We start from the raw sequence: 20,266 nt of genomic DNA on the forward strand, positions 1-20,266 counted from the left end.
CCCCAGTAACTCCAAAAAAGAAAAAGTAGCATGTTTTGCCAGGCATGATGACATAGGCCTGTAATCCCAGTATTTAGGAGGCTGACACAGAAGGATTACAGATTTGAGACCATTGTGCGGTAATTTGTTTTATTTATTTATTTATTTATTTATTTACTTATTTATTTATTTATTTATTTGTTTATTGTGGTACTGGGGTTCCTGGAAGCCCTTCTACCTCCGGGCTATACTCCCAGACCTATTTTTTCATTTTTATTTGGAAACAGGGTCTCCTAAGCCAGCACGCATGGCTGGCTTCGAACCTGCGTGATCCTCCTGTCTCTGCCTCCCAAGAGCGGGGATTATAAGCGTGCGCCACCACGCCCGGCTTTGCAGTAATTTATCAAGACCCTGTTTCAAAATAAAAAAAATAAATAAAAGAGGCTGAAGACATAGTTCAGAGGTAGACCAGACATGAGTTTAATTTCCAGTACCATAAAATAAAAGTAAATTTAAATAGTATTTTCTTTATTGCATACACTTCCAGTGAAATTTTCTTAATCTGCTTGTTTTAGTATAAAATAGTTAAATAAATCAGATATATTAAGGGACGACCTAGTAAGAAATTTTATAGGCAATGAGCATACTTTAACTCTTTTGAAAGACTGATAAACCCATTCCTTTTTATGTGTACTTGGGATGGACCCAGGGGCATTCTACCTGTTAGCTACAGCCCCAGCCCTAATTTTTATTCTTTATTTTGAAACAGGGTCTCACTGAGTTGTGAAGGGCCTCACTAAGTAGCTGAGGCTGGCCAACAGCTGTGATCCTCCTGTTTCAGCCTCCCGAATGCTGGGATTACAAGTGTGCGCCACCACGCCCGACAAATTTTTTTTTTTCAGATTAAATTTTGATTGCTTGGTTGGTAATCAGTTGTATACTGGTAACAAGCTTTGATTTCCTTTGAAGTATACTGTATTGTACAAACTTAATTATAAGTTGCAAGGATTATGCAAAAATGTTTCACGACTATAAACAATAGGCCTGTTTAAAAAATAACTGAAGCAAATTCATAATACTTCACATATTAATAGTAGTATAATTCAGTATTCTTGTGACATTCTATGTTTTATAACATAAAACATTGATATATTTTCATTTTTATATACTTGTCATTTATATCACATAAATATTTTATTCATTTATGAAATGTTATTTTATCATGATTTCATGGATATATCTTTTAGGATTTGACATTTAACCCCAAAGAACATTTCATAGATATAAATATAAATATATCTGCGATATTATTAATAAAGAACACTTCTACTGCCTTTGTCTCTATCTTTCTGTGTTGTGCTTTCTCAATTATCCATTGAGCCCGTTATTTTCCCTGATCGTTTTCCTCATTTCGGCTGCTTTCCATGTTGTTTAGTGTTCAACTGCTAATTAAGTGATGTTGCTTTACTTCAGTTTGGCTATTTTTCACACAATTGCATCCGTTCACGTTTTATGATAAATGTCTATGAGAATGTTTTATGCCGTAAGAACAAAGAAAAGCCCTACTCTAAGATGTGTGCAAGATTGTGTCTGTAATGGTCAGCATATTGGGTATGTTTGCCTCCTGCAATTTTCTGAATAGAGCTTAGCTATCACCTTATAAGACCCACTAGTACTAGATAATGTTGCATTTTAATAAATCTCACGACTTCCCTTCAAACTGGAAAAGTAGACCCAAAGCAAATTTTTATTAAGGAGGAAACTAACTATACATTGATTTATTATATCCATACATAAGATTATATAGAAACATATTAAAAAGTATTTTCATATGCTCTATAGGTACATATGAGTGGTCATAAATGTAGGTCAATATAAATACAGAACATCTAAAAGTTGCTAAAATTTGTGTTTGGCTACAGTAAAAGCCATTGGATCTCCATTTATAACTGTTCTGTCAAATAAAAATTGAAACGAGAACCGCCTTCCATTTTGTTTCTTTCCCTGCTTTGAAGTACACCGTGCTTGCATTTCCTTTTAGAATTCACGCTCAGCTCTGAACATCCTATTCCCACTTTTGGTATCACCCTTGAGCATCCACAGTGGTGATTCTCGATTTGGGTTTTGAAAGCTGCAACTAAATGGACACATATTAAAAGATATTCCAGGTGATATATCTTAAGCCCAACAATCTCTAGTGTGGCATGTTTCCATCCTTATTTTTGAGAACTATCCAACGTTTGGAATGCATGTGCTTATGATGTATTACAAAAAGAAATCTTCAATGCCCAAGTTGGTATTTTGTGATTAGGCTAAGCAAGAATGAAAGGTGCGGGAGGAGGCTAGACATACAGCTTGATAAAAATTCGCAATGTCTTTTGCTTTAAAAATCACGAAATACCATTGAAAAGAAATTTGTTTATACGACCTTTCACGCCATACTTGGGACTGTTGTGCTTGAATATATCCTTGCATTCGGTCTTCGTTAATACAATTGATCTCTATTTGCTTTTTTGCCAGAGGCATATGTGAATGTTCTAACTGCATGAGTTCTTTTGCAATCTTTGATTAGTATGTTTAGTCAAAACGACAGCATTTATTCGGCTTGTTAGCAATTAGTGTTTTTTGTTGTGGTAGAAGTGATCGTTAATTTTTTAATGTGAATAATCAAGATATGGGGCATGAAGGAAAAATGCAGGGACTGCAGCGAGGTTCTTTTTATTTTGGAATGGAAAACCTTCATTATATTTGCTTTTTTTTCAGGACACCAAGTGCCTGGGTCAGTATTTAAAATTGCGTTTGTGTATATAAATGAATAAATTTGTTCTGTCCCTTATTATCAAAATATGCTGCTGTCAGACTGTTGATCGTCTGCTAAGTTTTATGTTTGTATATTAGGATTTGAAAGAAAAAGAGAACGATGAGCTGGATATTCAGTTGAAAGTGTTTGATGAGAACAAAGAGGATGATGTAACTGAATTGTCACACCGTCTCAATGATATTCGAGCAGAAATGGAATATCCTTTGAAAATCTTTAAGAATAATCTTGTGTATATTGTGAAAAAGGAGTTTATGGGCCATTTTATGGACTGTTATTAGACTTCTTGTATGCCAGCCCAATTTATATCCATTTATTTACGTTGGAACCTCACTATGATTCTTTCCTTGAAAGTGATAACTGAGGGTTTCTCAGACTATCTTAATGATTTACCCAGACATAGAAATCTGTACAGGGGTTCACTGTATTATAGGTATTTTCTGCTCCGTGGTCTCTCAGAGAAGAATCTAAAACGGTATATCTTCTATAGAAGGATGAGGAAAATTTGACTTAGTTTATACGTGACTATAGGTAATATATGTTTTCAGCTGAATAAATGGAACTTCAAACCCGTATATGATTCAGTTGCCTTAAATATTTATTCCCTGTTAGATATTTGTGTTTCCTAACAATGACAAAAAAGTTCACATTCATTAGTAGCTGACTATATCAAGACTCTGTCATAGAAATATCGGAGTCAAATACAGCTAGCATGCAATCTTCTTCCTATGGCAGTGACATTATGTGAAATGATTTTAGGTCTAAGAGATGGTTGTCAGCACTGCCGTCCATTTGTTTCAAAGCCATTCGATTTTTACTTATGGATCCTGGGAAGTTGTGCAACACTTTAGCGTAAAAGTGAGCTTAGAACTGGACTTCTCGTTGATGTGATTTTTCCCCTCTCTCTCCTCAGCACCTGAAAATGCTTTAGAAACATCCCCTTACTTGAAACTTTGACAGTGCTGTCTTACTTATGTATACGTCCCTGCTCTTGTGAGACTGAGGGCAGACGTGTTATACTTCACTCTGTTCTCTCGATGTGCCGATTGAAGTCTTACATATAGATATTGGATGACTGTGCTATAAATAACAATGTCATTATAAGGAATAAGTTATTATTGAAAATTAGTGCTACCAGTCTATTCGTGGCTTCTTTAATACTAAATGCATTTTATGTAAATTCGTAAATATATTTTATAGATTTCTCTTCTAATTAAATGTCACCATAAGATTATTTTTGAATCCCTTCTGTAGCCATTTAGGGGACCTTTTGATACTTTCACACAGCCCTCTTAAATGGAGTCTACAAAGTAATCCATCATGTACTTAATTCTACTTCAGAGAAAATGTTGACATTTCAGGTTATTTTTAAGATGTTGGATTACATCTTGTCTTTTACCTTTATTTTACATTGATTTTTCCAGGCCCTTATTTTTTTTTAAGTGAATCCATTTTTGAAATGTTTTCTAGTTCACTAAATGCATCTACGCTTGTACTTCTCTCTTAAGAGAAACATGCTTTAACCTCCATTGTCTTAATTCTCAACCATTTATCAAATGATGAAATACAATTGAATGCAAAAGGTAATTTTGGATTTGGTAAATATTTCATCTGGATAAAATGCAGCTGCTTTGTGATCCTTTCGTAGTTCACGACATTCTCTTTCGCCTTCTATTTCATGTGCTCTTGTAAAAATAGAGTAGTAATGCCTTACATGGCTGATGGAGGTCCTCTCTCAAAAGCACCGTGAGATAAAGACTAAACCATTCTCATTGATGGCCTTGCAATTTCAGTGATACCAAGTTTAATCTCGACTTCAAAATAAAGGGAATGATTGATCCTTTAAGCTTTTGACAACCAAATCATCTTGGAAAGGTTCTTTAGGGCTGATTCTCCAGTTGAAGATTAAAATGTTTGCACAGAACATTTTTCTTTATATAAATATTTAAATGTTGATCGTGACGTTGAAGGTTTAGACACAGTAGGCGAAACAAAAATGACCAATGTATATATTAAAAAATTCAGTTGCTTTCGTTATGAATCTCGAGTTGATTTCCTTTACTTACTTTGTACTGATATGAATGAAATCTACCACCTTTTGTATAACATGTTGAAAGACACTGCTGCCGAAAATTACTTACTATCCATTCTACAACATTTTTTGCTCATCAGAAATGATTATTATATCAGGTAAGAAGCAGTCCTGACAGTGCTGTATTTATTATTTGACTTTGATATCAAAGGAAAATTAACAACATAGTGGGGCCTAAGCAATTTATGCATATATGAAAGTTTCAATATAAGAGTTTGACTACTTAGGTAATATTTTAATAAAAGATGTTTACTTAAGTTTTATTGAGCTAGAAAATAGGTCTACTTGTAAAAATGGGGTACTCCAGTTACAGGACTGTTAGTTGCAATGAGCCTATGAGATATTATTGACTGGGTGATAAATTTTCTGTCTAGTTAATTGGCAATACAGAGAAAACACTGAATATCCTAGATATTCTTTATCTTATCCATTTTAATAAGTTTCAGTGTTATTGCTCTTGTATAGTATTTACCTCGTAATAAATATAATTTTAACATGTAAGAAAAATCATGAAATATTTCACTTTTATGCCTAGTAATGTAATTATCCAAAATAAATGAGTATAATTATAACTCATGAAGTTAAAAGTTTTACAGTCTTGTAACAGGTAATATATTTGAAAATCAGAAAGTTATAAAAAGGCTTCCAAGTGACTGCAATGATCCATCGACTGCTGACTGTGATCTTGTATTTAACTTTTCCAGAGACTCTTTTTAGGTTTCTGTTTTTTGTGGGTCTGGAGATTGAATTTAGAGATATTTTGTTTCTGAGCTGCATCCCCAGCCCTCTTTTTATTTTTGTAACATTTAAATTTTGAAACAGTGTCTTGCTACCTTTTTGAGGGCCTTCCTAAGTAGCAGAGGCTGGCCTCAGACTTGGATTTTCCTGTGTCAACCTTCCAAGCACTGGGATTGTAGGTGTGTGTCAGTTCACTCATCTTAAATATGCCCATACAATAATTTGATAGGCATCATGATATTACAGAGACATAAATATTGAAATATTAAATTTATGCTGTTTAAAACAGGAAATATAGTAATTCATTAAAATGATTACTGTTTTCTAAATTAAGCTAAGACATTTAGAGGGGTACCGTGTGCAGGAGTAATCAGTTACCTGGGGACACCATTTGTATGAATTATCCATTTCTCATTAAGTATAAATACATCAGAGTCTACTCACTTATGGCATCCTGTAGATCCTAGGACATCCATGTGAGGTAGAAGTGCAAGAAGCATTTGTATTCCACTTATGGATTTTTAACCTGGCCTGAAAGAGCACAATTATATTTTTTGTTATTTACTCAAGGTTGATGGACATACTAAGATTTTGATCCAATATTATTTACCATAGACCAGATGTCGACTTGCAAAGCCTCTGAAGTAGAATGTATATCATATTTTATTCTTTCTTAGGATGAGCCCTATGACTAAAGATATAGAAGAGGAATTAGAGTCTGTTTGGCTTCATTTTCAAACTTTTATTAGGTTGACAATGTTATATGTAGGCATGTTTATGGCATAATTTATCTGTAGTAATACTCCTTTCTGTTTTTTGTCTGTTGAATTTATTAGCCCATTACAAGTACTAAATCTTCCCCATATTTTAATACAAAAAGTACCTTTTTTATTTTGTAGTATGTGAGTGGTCATTTTTAAGGCCAGAATTACCTTTATAGTATATAGAATTAGTATATGTTTTAAAACCTTTGACACTTTGCTAGGCATGGTGGCGCACGCTTGCAATCCCAGCATTTGTTAGGACAAAACAGGAGGATCACGGTTCGCGGCCAGCCTCAGCTACTTAGTGAGGCCCTTTGCAACCCACTGAGACCCTGTTTCAAAATAAAGAATAAAAAATTGGGCTGGGAGCCGGGCGTGGTGGCTCACACTTGTAATCACAGAATTTGGGAGGTTGAGACTGGAGGATCACGGTTCTTGGACAGCCTAGGCTACTTAGCTTGGCCCTCCGCAACTCAGACCCTGTTTCAAAATAAAGAATAAAAAATTGGGCAGGGCGTGTATCTTGGAGGTCGAATTCCCCTAGTTTCCATCCCCAATACCGCAAAAAAAAAAAAAAAAAAAAAAATTGGGCTGGGGGATGTAGCTTGGAGGTCAAATGCTTCTGGGTTCCTTCCACAATACCACACAAAAAAAGAACCTTTGACACTTTAAATAAATTGAGACTAAAGCCATGCATATTGTTTATGCTTATATAAAATAGATCTTAAAAGGGCGTTGCATAAAGAAATATATTTTTGGAAGCTTCGGTACCTTAAGTGGGTCAGTACAGTTTCGTAAGCTGTTGTAGTAAATTCAAGATGTTACTCGCCATTAAATGCCAAGAAACTCATCCCGTATTGAAATAGCGACCTTGTGGGTGCTTAGAACTTTCTCCGTGTCCATGGCTATAACACTCAGGAGGTCATTTGATTTCAATTGTTCAAGTACATAGATCAGGTGAAAGATCAGGGAAAATAAGCGGAAGGCTCTGGAAATCAGAAAATGAGTTTGCTAAACATTTTCAGTTAATCACATCTGAATGAATTTGGTTCTCTGAAATCCAGGCCATCTTCAGAGTTAGGCATATTTTTCAGAAAGGAATATATTGGTTAGAGGGATTCTTTTAGTAGCATTATGAAAAGGCATAGCTCTCTTAACATGATGATTTCCTTCCTTAGGAAAATGTATTTGCAAATGTAGAAAAAATATTCACATGTACTTCCTCTCTTTTCCAGGCCACAGTATTATAAAATAATTGAGGAGTGTGTTTCCCAGATAGTGCTACACTGCAGTGGTATGGACCCAGACTTCAAGTATCGGCAGAGATTAGACATTGATTTAACTCATCTCATAGGTATGCAAGACAGTCTCCACTGTCCTTGGTGTTCCATACTTGCATAGCAGGCACTTTTGGAAGTTAGGGATTTCTGTTTTAGTCATCTTCCCCCACCCTGCTGTGACCAAAACACCTGAGCAGCACAACTTAGAGCTAGAAAGATTTATTTCAGGGCTCATGATTTTAGAGGATTTGGCGATTTCAGAGGTCAGTCCATAGTGAGTTGGTTTGTAGTAGGAATGGTAGTGGCAGGGTAGGTGTGGGGGAGGCGGAAGAAAAGCTACCGTGTGGTCGAGAAGCGGAGCAGAGGAGGGGGTGTAGCCAAGGACAGATACAGGGCCCAAGACCAGCCCCTCGGTGTCTCACCTCCTCCAACTGTGCCCTGCCTTGGAACCTGGCTGCATTGACTGAAGATGTGGTATTGGAGGACATTGGAAATTTAAACCAGAACAGCAGGTCTTGCCCTGAACTTTGTCTATTACTATCTGGCAAATCATTGTGTCCATGGATATACTTAATGGCTATAGTTACTATTAACCTATTTGATACATTTGCACACTACTGAACTCAGTTTAAACTCAGTGCCCCACAAAAAGCCATTGGAATATTAGTTACGAGTACCTTACTTTTTAGAAGCATGGCTGAAATCCTTTAATTCACTGTATCCTAGCATCTTAAAAGTATTTATAGAAATCATGTGGACAATACGGTCTTATTAATATTATGTAGCTATGTTATTAGTGCTCATTTCAGAAAATAAAGACTTATTTTTGCAACCTAAGACCTTTTGAGACTATCAAATAGATAAATTTTTTATTTTCTTAACTCTTAGAGGTAAGAAAGCATTGAGACGCTCAGATTCATCACCTTGGATTTCTGAGGAAATGACTTCATATCATCCTGGACTTGCAGTTAGCAGTACTTTCCAGAACAATCTCAGAAGGATGATTTGAAAATGTCCTCAAAAAAATTCTCTTCTATATGAAATATATAATATTAAGCAGTTTTCTTTATACTTAATTGAAATCACTGTTGCTTCAAGCATGAACTCACTTGTCTTTAAAGTGAGAAAACAACAGCTGTTGAATGCCAAGGAAATCTTACTTTTCACTTCATAGCACAGGGCAGACTCATTAATATTAAAAAAGATGACCTCATTATTTATCATGTACTTTTTGTTTTCAAATGTAATCCATACTCATCCTTGGGAATCTAGAGCCTCTATAAGTGATCAACCACCAATTGCATCATCGTGACCCTCTTCAGTTCAGTACCTTTCCTTATGTCTACTTCCCTGTCTATCTGTATGTTGATTTTTCATTTAAAATCACGAGAATTTTTCTATATTAAGTTCCAAAATATGACTTATAATATCTCTATAATATTCCACATTAGAGATGATCATAATCACTTAACTAGTCCTTTATTATTATACATCTAGATTGTTTTTAGGCTTTCCTCTGAATTATGAATGAATCTGTGTGAACATTCTTGTGCCCAAATGCCTGGCTTTTTCTCATGATTTCTTCGAGGGTGTGTGTTTTCCAAGGCCAAATGCTTTGTTGAGACCTTGACCAGTTTCCCAAGCTTCGGCAATGGCCGTGAGTGCTAGCCTCACTGCATAGTTTTCATTGAATTTCATAAATCCAGCAGTTAAGTTTGGATTTTGTTAGGGAGTTATAAAGGGCTATTCCCAAATACTCGTATTGGCTTTAACCCATTAGGGAACCTACTCAGCACACATCCTCTACTGTTGATTCTGGCTACCATTTTCTGTGTTCAAGAGACATTTGTGTTGTGTGTTGTGTATCAGGTACTTATGCTTGTATGCTCTTAACCAAAACTATTGAGGAGGAGAAATGAAGGGATCAGCTAAGAGAGGATAGTCAGCATCAGGAAGCCATTATGAGCCAGGCATGGTGGGGCACGCTTGGAATCCCAGTACTTGGGAAGAGGATCTGAGTTCACGGCCAGCCTCAGCTACTTAGCGAGGCCCTCTGCAACTTAGTGAGACCCTGTTTCAAAATAAAGAATAAAAACTAGGGCTGGGGCTGTAGCTTGGAGTTAGAATGCCTCTGGGTTCCATCCCCAGTACCATACGCACGCGCGCGCGCGCGCGCACACACACACACACACACACACACACACAAGAAAGCCGTTATGGTTTCATCCACATGTCCTCTTTCTGATTGTGAACACATCACTTCTCTAGGTTTTCATTGCCTCCATTCTCAAACAGGTTAGGTCAGCTGTCTGTGTGGGTCTTAATATTTAATTTTGAAAAGCTAATGAATCTCGTGGGATTTTCATTAGGAGGCCCCGCCCCCCACCCACACAGATACATTCACACAAGTTCTCAAGTGCTTTAGGATCTCTGTATCTTTGAGAAGTCAGACCATATCGGATCCTTGCCTGAAACTCTCCACTGCTTTCTCATTGGAATTTATATCAAAATTGAAATTGTTATCACCTCTGCCTGCCAAGCTGGAGTTATGCCCCCTTGAACGCAGAGCTTTCTTCCTCAGTTGTTTTACTCTAGCCACACATCGAAAAGGAAGAAAAATGCTTTACTAAGGTCAATTTGACTTAAGAAAATCTACGCATATGTAAAGTATACAATCTGACACATTTTGATATTTGCATCACAAGCAAAATAATGATAAAACATTTGTGCGCATGTGTGCTTCTGCCTTCTTGTACCCCGTTAAAATGTATGATTACAACGTACCAATAAAAAATTCAACATGATTAGCAAGTAAAAAGGGTATGTGACTACAGTACACCAATTAAAATAAAATGAAATAGGATAAATATAAAATATTTCTGGAAAGCCTGAGTTAATGATGTTACTTTGTTTCCCTCCAGTTTGTTCACTTCTGTCTGTCTGTCTGTCTATCTGTATGTATGTATGTATGTATGTATTTTTATTCATGCTGGTGGTTGAACCCTGCAGCTACACCTTCTACCTTTGAGCGATATTCCAGCCATATTTTATTTGGAACCAGAATCTTGCTAAGCTGCTGAGGCTGGATTTGCATCTGTAGTTCTTTTTTATCAGCAGCCCAAGTACTGGGATTATGTGCCTCTCGATTCCTTGCCCTCAATTTTATTATTTATTTATTTGGTTGGTTTTTGTTTGCATTAGGGATCAAACCCAGAGACACCCCCTATCCTTGTTTTTTGTTTTTTGTTTTTTGTTTTAAACAAAAGTCTCCCTAATTTGCTGAGGCTGATCTCGAACCTACAACTTACCTGTCTCAACTTCTCAAGTGCTAGAATTACATATGTTGCCCCCACCACACCTGACTCGAGTCATTCAATAGCAGGCGACATAAAAATGATAGTGTGAATAGAATTATAGGCTTGGCTGGTTGCCATGTTTTGGTCAGCGATCTAATGCCAAATCTAATCATTTATGGTAAATCTTACCAGATTCTTGTGTGAACAAGGCAAAGGTGGAAGAAAGTGAACAGAAAGCAGCGGAATTTTCAAAGAAGGTAAGGCTCATGGAATAATAACCACAATTGTTAATCATTTAATCACAGGACATACTGTTGTATATTTTTCCTTGTTTCTTTAAAAGAGAGCTTATAAATGTTGTTTGTTTTTTATAGTACTTTAGCTTTTTGGATTGAAACATAACAAGAGAATATTGATTTATTTCCTAATAAGATAAAGTTATTACTATTCCCTCTTCATCACTTTTAATCGTTTAGAAAGAAACCACTAGCCACATTATACTGTAGCGATAAATGAAATAAAGTTAGGTTGCTGAAAAAATATGGTTAGAAGCAATCAACCAAAGGAAATTTCCCCTTTGCTTTCCTTTAGCTCTCACTTAAAATAGGTAGTTCTTTGGAGAATTATGAAATACTTAACTTGTCTTTAAAGCTGTAGTCTTTACAATTCAGGCAGTGACTGCAATGGAAGGTTTTCCCTGGGTTCAATCTCTAGTAACACACACACACACAGACACACACGAAGATAGCTATTGTCAGGGTCATGACACCCACCTATAATCTCAGTACTTGTGAGGCTAAGAGAGGAGGAGTGCAGGTTTCACGTGATGTTCTCTCTCTCCCCTGATCTCCTCACACTTAGTTTCCTTGAAATTTGTTATTGGCAATTGTTCTATGATACTGCTGCTTCATGCAGGCTTGGTGGAACCTCTGGTTTCCCTGTCTTTGCTCATTAATGCCTTATGTAAGTGCCTATGAGTAAATACCAGCTAATGAATATTTTAATTTTACTTAGGTTTAAGAGTCTTCTCATTTTACACGAATAGCTATAATTTTATTAGCTTAATTCGGGATTTCCTTCCTTCCATCAATCCTTCCTTCCTTCCTTCCTTTTTCTCTCCCTTCCTTCTTCCCTCATTCCTTCCTTCCTCCTATTAAGCCTTAGTATAGTATTTCCCTCCTGTTGGGTACAGGGAGACGGACTGAAGCAACAGTCTAAAAGCTCTACAGTTTTCTGTCTTCTGACAGCAAGATAAAGTGCTTACATATTGCTGCCTCTTCAAAGTTATGACTTACCTTGGAGATTAGATAATCACTTTTGCTATCACTCTAGAAATTATAGAGTTACTTCAGGGCATCTGAAGAAATGTCTCTGCTCTTTCAGTTGCTAGAATAGATTTTAAGAGCTTGAGCGTAAAATGTTTGTATGAAGTTGTCATTTTTATTGGTGAAAGAAAATGCATGCTTTTTGATTAATAGACCTTTATATTTCTGATGTTCTTATTTTAAGTTGCAGAATTTAAAATTTTTTTGAAATCAGTATGTCTTCTGAATTTTGGCCTAGTACAGTACTATGATTCATCACCATAAGTTGAACAAATTATGATGTTTTCTATAAAGATATAAAATTAGAAACGTACTCCTGAATTAGAAATGAAATTTTAGTGATTGATAGTTTAGTCTCTTTACCAACATGGAGAATGTAACACGTGTAGACATAGCACAGTGGTTATCGACATGCATTCTCTTGTTCTGGGCCATCTTACGAAACAGAATGAGAGGCAGTAGTTGTAAGATTTGACTTCAGCTTTTCCACTAGTTAGCTAGACTTATATTCACTTTGGATCTTCGTTACATATTCAAAAAATTAAAGTTGGACGTGGTGGCGCACGCTTGTAATCGCAACATTTGGGAGGCTGAGACAGAAAGATCGCGGTTCGTGGACAGCCCCCGCTACTTAGTGAGGCCCTCTGCAACTCAGTGAGACTCTGTTTCAAAATCAAGAATAAAAAACAGGGCAGAGGGTGTAGCTCGGAGGTCAGATGCCCTTGGGTTCCATCCCCAGACTCGCAAAAAAAAATATTTGAATTCTGTAAAATTCATTTTTTAAAAATATACCTTGCAGCTGGGCATGGTGGTGCATGTTTGTAATCCCAGTACTTGGGAGGTTGAGACAGGAGGATCTCTACCAGCCTCAGCAACTTTGTGAGGCCCTCTGCAACTTAATGAGACCCTGTTTCAAAATACACATAAACCATCTATAAAGGGAAAAATGTGTATAGTGTGTTCATGTAGATGCCGTGTTTCAGAAACACACCGGGAAGGTAACTTTGGGAGGCTGGATGGGAGTGTATAGCTTCAGATCGATTTTACCATGGATAGCAGTGAAGTCCAACAAGCTCACATTGCAGGACTCCCATCTTCCACGTGAACTACAAGACGAAGGTTGTTGAGGAATCTGTGGATTCTTCACTCCATGGATCTGGGTTGATAATGAAACATAAAGATATTGGGGAGGAGGTGGACCAACTTATATGGCCTGTTTTCCTTGGGATTTCAGTAGAAATGGAGAAAAGCATTACTAAGTAATATTTCAGGTTTGATCTAAACATTATTATCCAGTTTTCCCAGCCACTCGTTCTTCAGACTTAGATCAGAATGGCATTTCATAATTTCCAAAGGTCAGATCTACTATGAGGATGAATATTTATTACATTGGACTATTCTCTATTGTTCTGTGAACTATAAAGCAGTTCTGGACAGTTAAAGTCCTTTTAGAAACAGAAATAACATTGTATAAATAATGTGTAGACTTTTACAATGATGGGTAAATGACATGAGGTCACAATGACACTAAAAGGCAAATAAAATGTTGCATAGGCAGCTGTAGGCAGTATTCACTAGAAATCTCAGGCTGGTTTTTGCCTGCTTCAAGCTCTGACTGAAGTAAGGGCTTGGGTAAGATACAGGAGTGAGTATTCTCCATTCAGTGAGTCTCTGGTCTAGCTCCTTATATCTTACCTTCTCATTTTTCCTTTTTTATGTGTGTGGGACTGTAGGTGGTACCCAGGGGCATTCTAGAGCTATATCACTAGACCAATTCGTTTTTACTCTCTATTTTGAAACACGGTCTAAGGTGCATAGGATTTCATTAAGTTGCTGAGACTGGCCAGGAATCTGTGATCCTTCTCTCTCAGCCTCCCAAATACTGGGATGACAATTGTAAAGCACCATGCCTGGCTCATTTTTCTCTTTTTCAACAGCTCATACAAGTATTTTTGTCAACCATCTGACTGAGAATATTTTCCCAAAATGTATCTTTCCCTGATAGATTCTATATGCTTCACCTTTTGGATGCTAGAAACTTAAAATTTTTAACAGAAATGTTATAGTTTCTATTATTGTCCATTCATCTGAATGTCTTAAAACTGCAAACGTTTCAGGACTAAATATACTTAAGGAGTTAAAACTGCTCGATGGCATATTTTTAGATGTTTTTCTAATTCATTATCCTTAAAAATTATGGGATGAGCCGGGCGTGGTGGCACAGGCTTATAATCCCCCCGCGCTTGGCAGGCGGACACAGGAGGATCGCGCTGGTTCGAAGCCAGCCGCACTGGCTTAAGAGACCCTGTTTCCAAATAAAAAAAAAAATAGGTCTGGGAGTGTGGCCTGGAAGTAGAAGGGTTTCCAGGAACCCCAGTACCACCAAAAAAAAAAAAAAAAAAAATTATGGGATGAGTCATTAATAAACATTAATCACAAAGTCAGATTTTCAGTAACAATAACAGAAAAAAAAATCCGTTACTCTTGAAGAGAGACTTCTCAGACCACATTTTTTTGGTATTAACTTTAAAAATGTTGCTAATACTATGTGGGGGCCGTATTTTTTCTTTACTCTTACTAACACGAAAAGCAATGCCTCACCCCGATGTGAATACTTAATTGCCACGAAAAGACCCAGAGCTCTGATTTTCTGAGTCATCTAGGAATCCAGCTAAGCAAAAAGCACTCTACTTATTTGCTACATAATGTTGTTCAAAGCTTTCACAAAAGTGTATTATTAACCATACATTTACGGTGGTGATCATTGCAGTTCGACGAGGAATTCACAGCTCGACAGGAAGCTCAAGCTGAGCTTCAAAAAAGAGAAGAAAAAATCAAAGAACTAGAAACGGAAATCCAGCAACTTCGAACCCAGGTAATGAAATAAGATATAGACTTTGTGTCATGTCACCGTGAGTTCCATGGTACAAAATTATCTTGGAAGATAGAAGAAAAAATGTTACCGGAAGCAGATTTTTGGGGGCACTTTCACATTTTAGTTGAAAGAGCTTTACAGATTTGATTTTTCAGGACAACAAATCATTTTACTGTTTGGAAAAAAAAGGCATCAGATGCTCAAACTGCCCTGAATATTTTTAACAGAATATGTTACACAAGCAAAACTGTTTTAGAGATAAAATTTTCATGATGACTTGAAAAATTGGGTGCATACTGTTTTCTTTGAAAAAGAATATGGAAATGCACATTAATTTTAATTATCCCAAGTGCTTCTTGAGAACTCTTTAAGTCCAGACTATCATAATTTAAAAACCTATATATATTATATTTCCTCCTACATTTCCTTGGATGAAAACCTCCCATATATACTTAAAATCTTAATTAGGGTCTCTGAATTTTAGAATTGATCAAGTACCATTTTCAACATGTTTTATAACTTATATGAATATTAAGAAATTGAAGAGGATGTCTTTACATACATAATGATCAGTAAGTGTTGGTTGGTTGACTAGGTCTCTTTCTATCCATTTACTGAAAAATTATTTCAAATTATTAGTAAGCTGAAAAGAATCTAATGTGGTGGCCTCTTCCTTCTAACTTATATCACTTATTTCTAATATTTGATCATTATTTTCACTAATTATCTTTCTTTTCTTTTGATATGATCTTAGATTCCTTTTTTTTTCCATTGTGGACAAACCAAGATTTATATTTGGTATTAGAAATAGGTTACTCTAAGCCGGGCGTGGTGGTGCATGCATGTAATCCCAGCATTTGGGAGGCTGAGACCTGAGGATTGCAGTTCCCTGACAGCCTCAGCTACTTAGTGAGGCCCTATGCAACTCAGTGAGACCTGGTTTCAAAATAAAGCATAAAAAATAGGGCTGGGGGTATAGCTTTTAGGTAGAATGCCCCTGGGTTTCTTCCCCAGACTTGCCAAAAATAAAAAATAAATAGGTCACTCTAAACATGTAAGGACATATTTATGTTCACTGACAGATATTCAAATACAAAATATTAAATAAGTGTCATTAGCACATTTGTAAGAGTAGAATAAAATTCTGAGAATACATAATGTTTTTGGAGCAAGTTTTAATATTTAGTAAAAAAGCAAAAGACTACTTTTGAAATTTTAGCCTGAAGACTTTTAGAAGTAAAATATTGAACTTAGTTTTTCACTCACAGAAGCCTGAAATAAAGATTACCACAACAATTGTAGCACTATCCTGTCTCCACTTCCTATTTTAATAATATATTTTTAAAATTTTCTTATTGGTGCATTTTATTCGTACATCATAATGGGATAAAACCTTCTGTAGATATACATGCATGCATCACCCAGTTAGCCCCTACCCAATTCCCACCCCATTCCCTCCCCATCCCTCCTTCACATGCTTGGTTTAGTGGTTGACACTGATATTTTTTTTTATGTGTACATCATGTGCTTTAGAGAGTTTCCTTCTTTCCTCTTATTCCCTCATTTAGGTTGTCTTGTTTGCTCCTCTGTAGGATTACTTTTTCACCTGGAGGTCCTGCTATGGCCCATTTCTCCTTAGCTTTCACTTATTAGGGAAAGCATCTGATTTCTTATTTTTTGTGACTGACTAATCTCACTTAGCACAATATCCTCCAATTCTATCCATTTCCCTTAAAATGATGTAATTGAGTTTTTTTTTAATGGCTGAGTCAAATTCCATTGCGTACATATCCCACAGTTTTGTAATCCATTCATCTGTTGATGGACATCCTGGCTGGTTCCATAGTTTGGCTATGGTGAATTGTGCAGCTATGAACATAGATACACATGCATTAGTTTAGTAGTTTGGTTTTCTTTCTTATGGTAGATACCCAGAAGTGGTATTGCTGGATCAAATGGTAAATTTATTCCCAATCTTCTCAGGATCCTCCGTACTTTTTTCCAAAGTGGTTGCACTAGTTTGCAATCTCACCAAAAATGTTTTAGAGTTCCCACTTCTCAACATCCTCACCAGCATTTGTTGTTGTTATTTGAATGATTGCCATTCAAGTTGGATTTAGGTGAAATTTCAGGGTAGTTTTGATTTGCATCTGTCTGATTGCCAATGATGTTGAGAATTTTTTCATGCATTTATTGGCCATTTGAATTTCTTCTTTTGTGAACTGTCCATTTAATTCACTTGCCCATTTTTTGATTGGGTGATTTGTTTTCTTAGTGTTAAGTTTCTTGAGCTCTCTGTATATTCTAGATATTAGTCCTCTATCTGAGGAGTAGGTGGCAAAAATCTCCCATTCTGTTGGCTCTCGATTGATGTTCTTGACAGTTGGCCAAGAACTTTTTTCTCTTTATTTTTTTTATCCTCAACATGGTGACACATTTCAATGTCTGTCATCTGTTATTTTTCTCTGTATATCCTGGCTCAAATATTCTATTCAGCATTATACATTCATATATCATCTTTTAGTAGGTTTCTAGTCTCTTGAATCTGTGTCAATATTTCCAGCTAACCCCAGAAGTTTCTGCAGCATATCAAATTTGAATCCAGTATTTATTATTTCCACTCCTTCCTCACACCAGCTTGCAGTATATTCTTATTCTTTGTAAATTTCCAACCATTTTTGTTGATGGTGAAATGGAAGTTTCCCCTAACTTTCCACTGGCCCACCCCTCACAAAATAAGCTAGCTCCTGTTTGATGGCAGTTCTTTCTCTGATTCTTTTCCTTCTTGCATCCAAACCCATACTCCCCCAGGTCCATTCTTAGTACATCTTGTGTCAACTTGTATTACATTTGCTTCCTGATTTTTCTCCCTGTCTGTAGTCTCTTCTTCCTTAAATTTATCCTTTATGTCAGTGGCAAATTAATCTTCCTAAGTCACTACACTGATTATCATCACTCCAGGCTTTACTATGTTCAATGGCTGCTGGTTTTGGTCCAGATGAAATAAAATCTCCTGAGCAGAAATGGTTAGGCCTTCTGGCTTGGGCTGCCTCATCCCCCTTTGCAGCCAAAGCTCTGCCTGCTCGCCTCACTGTGGCCTTTGCTGCAGCCACATGGCTTTTTCCCCTTTAGATTTGCAACTTCCTGCTCCATACTTTTTTCTTCTGTCAACATTTCCTAGACATTAGTTAGAAGAATGCAATGAATTTCTTAGAAGGAAAGCATTCTATGATACACCAAGTTGGATACGCTTGAAATTCTCTCTTGGTGATTCCCAATATTCATTAGCATATTGAAGGATCTAAGCAGCTCTACATTGGAAAAAAAATCTCAGTAACTCTTGTTTCTACAAGACTCATTTGAATACAGAATTTTTTTATGTCTGAATACCTAGTATCATCTGCTGGAAATAGTGTTTTCATACAATTTAGTTGAAAAGTATTGGCTTGTGCTATTCTTTATTGAAATTGCTCATCAGTATGGGTAAAATATATCCTATAATAGGTTTATTAAATAGTCTTCAAATATTAAATATTCTTTGAAGGAGAAGTTCAGGAAAATAGCCTTTGGAAAGCTCTACGAACAACTCCATGAGTTTTTTTTGAACTTCGGATTTCCCTTTTTCAACCACTCATAATTATTAGTCTGTATACCTCCTCTGTTTCTTCCACATGAGCATAAGCACCTTGAGGACCATGAATTTTTATTCTGCAAGGTTCTACTGCTTCTAACACAGGGCCTAACTGCCTACTTTTTGTTCAATCAATTATAAAATTGTCGTCACACAGCACTTCAGTGTAGCCCCAAATGGTGTCAGATATGAAATTATGTTCATTGAATTCACAATGCTATATTCTAGGCTAATTTAATTGTTCAATTCCTAATTGTTCATGGGAGGGAAGATAAGATTTCACTGTACATACTCCTAAATAACCACTACCAATAAACATATCTTTCTACCAAGGTATGACATTAGATAAGATTTGCTTTTTAAAAGGTTTTTAATGATAAACATTTGGGATTCTTAATTACAGTTATAAAATATATATGTAATTTAAATAAAAGCCTTTCTTTGGTCCACCCTGGGAATCAAACCCAAGGTTTTCACATGTCAGGCAAATGTCACTGAGATAGACCTCCAGCATAAAATTCTACTTTAAATAATACTATTTTGTGCTTGTACAACTTTCATAACAAAATATGACTGTGGCAAAAGTTAGGACACACAAATGTGTGTACTTTCTGTCTCTTTTAATATTTTATTTTGCAGTCCATTAATAAAATATGGGGCACACTTTCCTCCTTGCAAGGTATTCACAGAGTTCCTTTATACACGAAATTGGTAAAATAAATTCCTCATTTCCTAAACATTAGTTTCCTTCCACAGTTTCATTGATCTCAGTTTGTTTCATTTTCATTTATCTCAGTGAATGTCAGATATTATAGTTTCGCTATTCTAAAAATAAAACTAAAAGACTTGCATATCTTATTCCTCAGGAGAAGATTTTATTCCTTGGGAACACTGTCATGTGTAAATGCAGGAACTCTTATTCATGTATGTGAATAAACTGCTTGGTTATGGTGCAGGGAATATTATGGGAACCATTGCCATGATTATATATGCCTATGAGAGCTAACTTTTAATATTACTGTAAATAGAAAAGTTATTTCAATTGATTCTTCCCAAAATATACTTCAAATTATTTTGTAAAGGTACTTTTAAGTTTAATTAGAAAAATTAATAATACAGGTAGAAATTTTATTTTAATAACAAGGACTTTATTTCCAAATTAAAGTAACATTTTAACAAGAAATTTCATTAGTTTTAAACTGGTTTTTCGTTAATCAAATATCATATCTTGGCTGAAAAGGTATCTATTCGTTGATAGTGTTATTTAGGAATATTTGCAAGGAACCCATTTCTAAGCTCATTTTAAAATGTGAAGCCTTCTCAGTGCCGCTTTGAAGCAGTGGGTACAGATTAGCCAACACAAAGACCATGTGCAAAGCAGTGTTCTCCATCATCATTAAAGAATAAGTTCGAGGTTATGGTCTGATAGTACAAAGAAGTTACTTTCTGCTCAAAAGCCACTATGTGC

At 36.0% G+C, this 20,266-nt stretch overlaps 1 protein-coding gene across 2 annotated transcripts in view; it reads left to right on the forward strand.

Moving 5' to 3' along the window:
- Positions 1–20,266, forward strand: part of DIAPH2 (diaphanous related formin 2) — a gene marked incomplete at both ends in the record, with an annotated part of 850,504 nt that overhangs the window by 255,491 nt on the left and 574,747 nt on the right. For both annotated transcript variants that reach the window (XM_080719289.1, XM_080719290.1), the window contains 5 exons: positions 2,878–2,996; positions 4,871–4,987; positions 7,627–7,745; positions 11,160–11,224; positions 15,063–15,167. In XM_080719289.1, the coding sequence (XP_080575415.1) occupies positions 2,878–2,996; positions 4,871–4,987; positions 7,627–7,745; positions 11,160–11,224; positions 15,063–15,167 (525 nt within the window). The remainder of the gene's footprint in view (positions 1–2,877; positions 2,997–4,870; positions 4,988–7,626; positions 7,746–11,159; positions 11,225–15,062; positions 15,168–20,266) is intronic.

This window comes from Muscardinus avellanarius (genome assembly GCF_963383645.1).
Source record: "Muscardinus avellanarius genome assembly, chromosome: X".
Taxonomy (NCBI): domain Eukaryota; kingdom Metazoa; phylum Chordata; class Mammalia; order Rodentia; family Gliridae; genus Muscardinus; species Muscardinus avellanarius.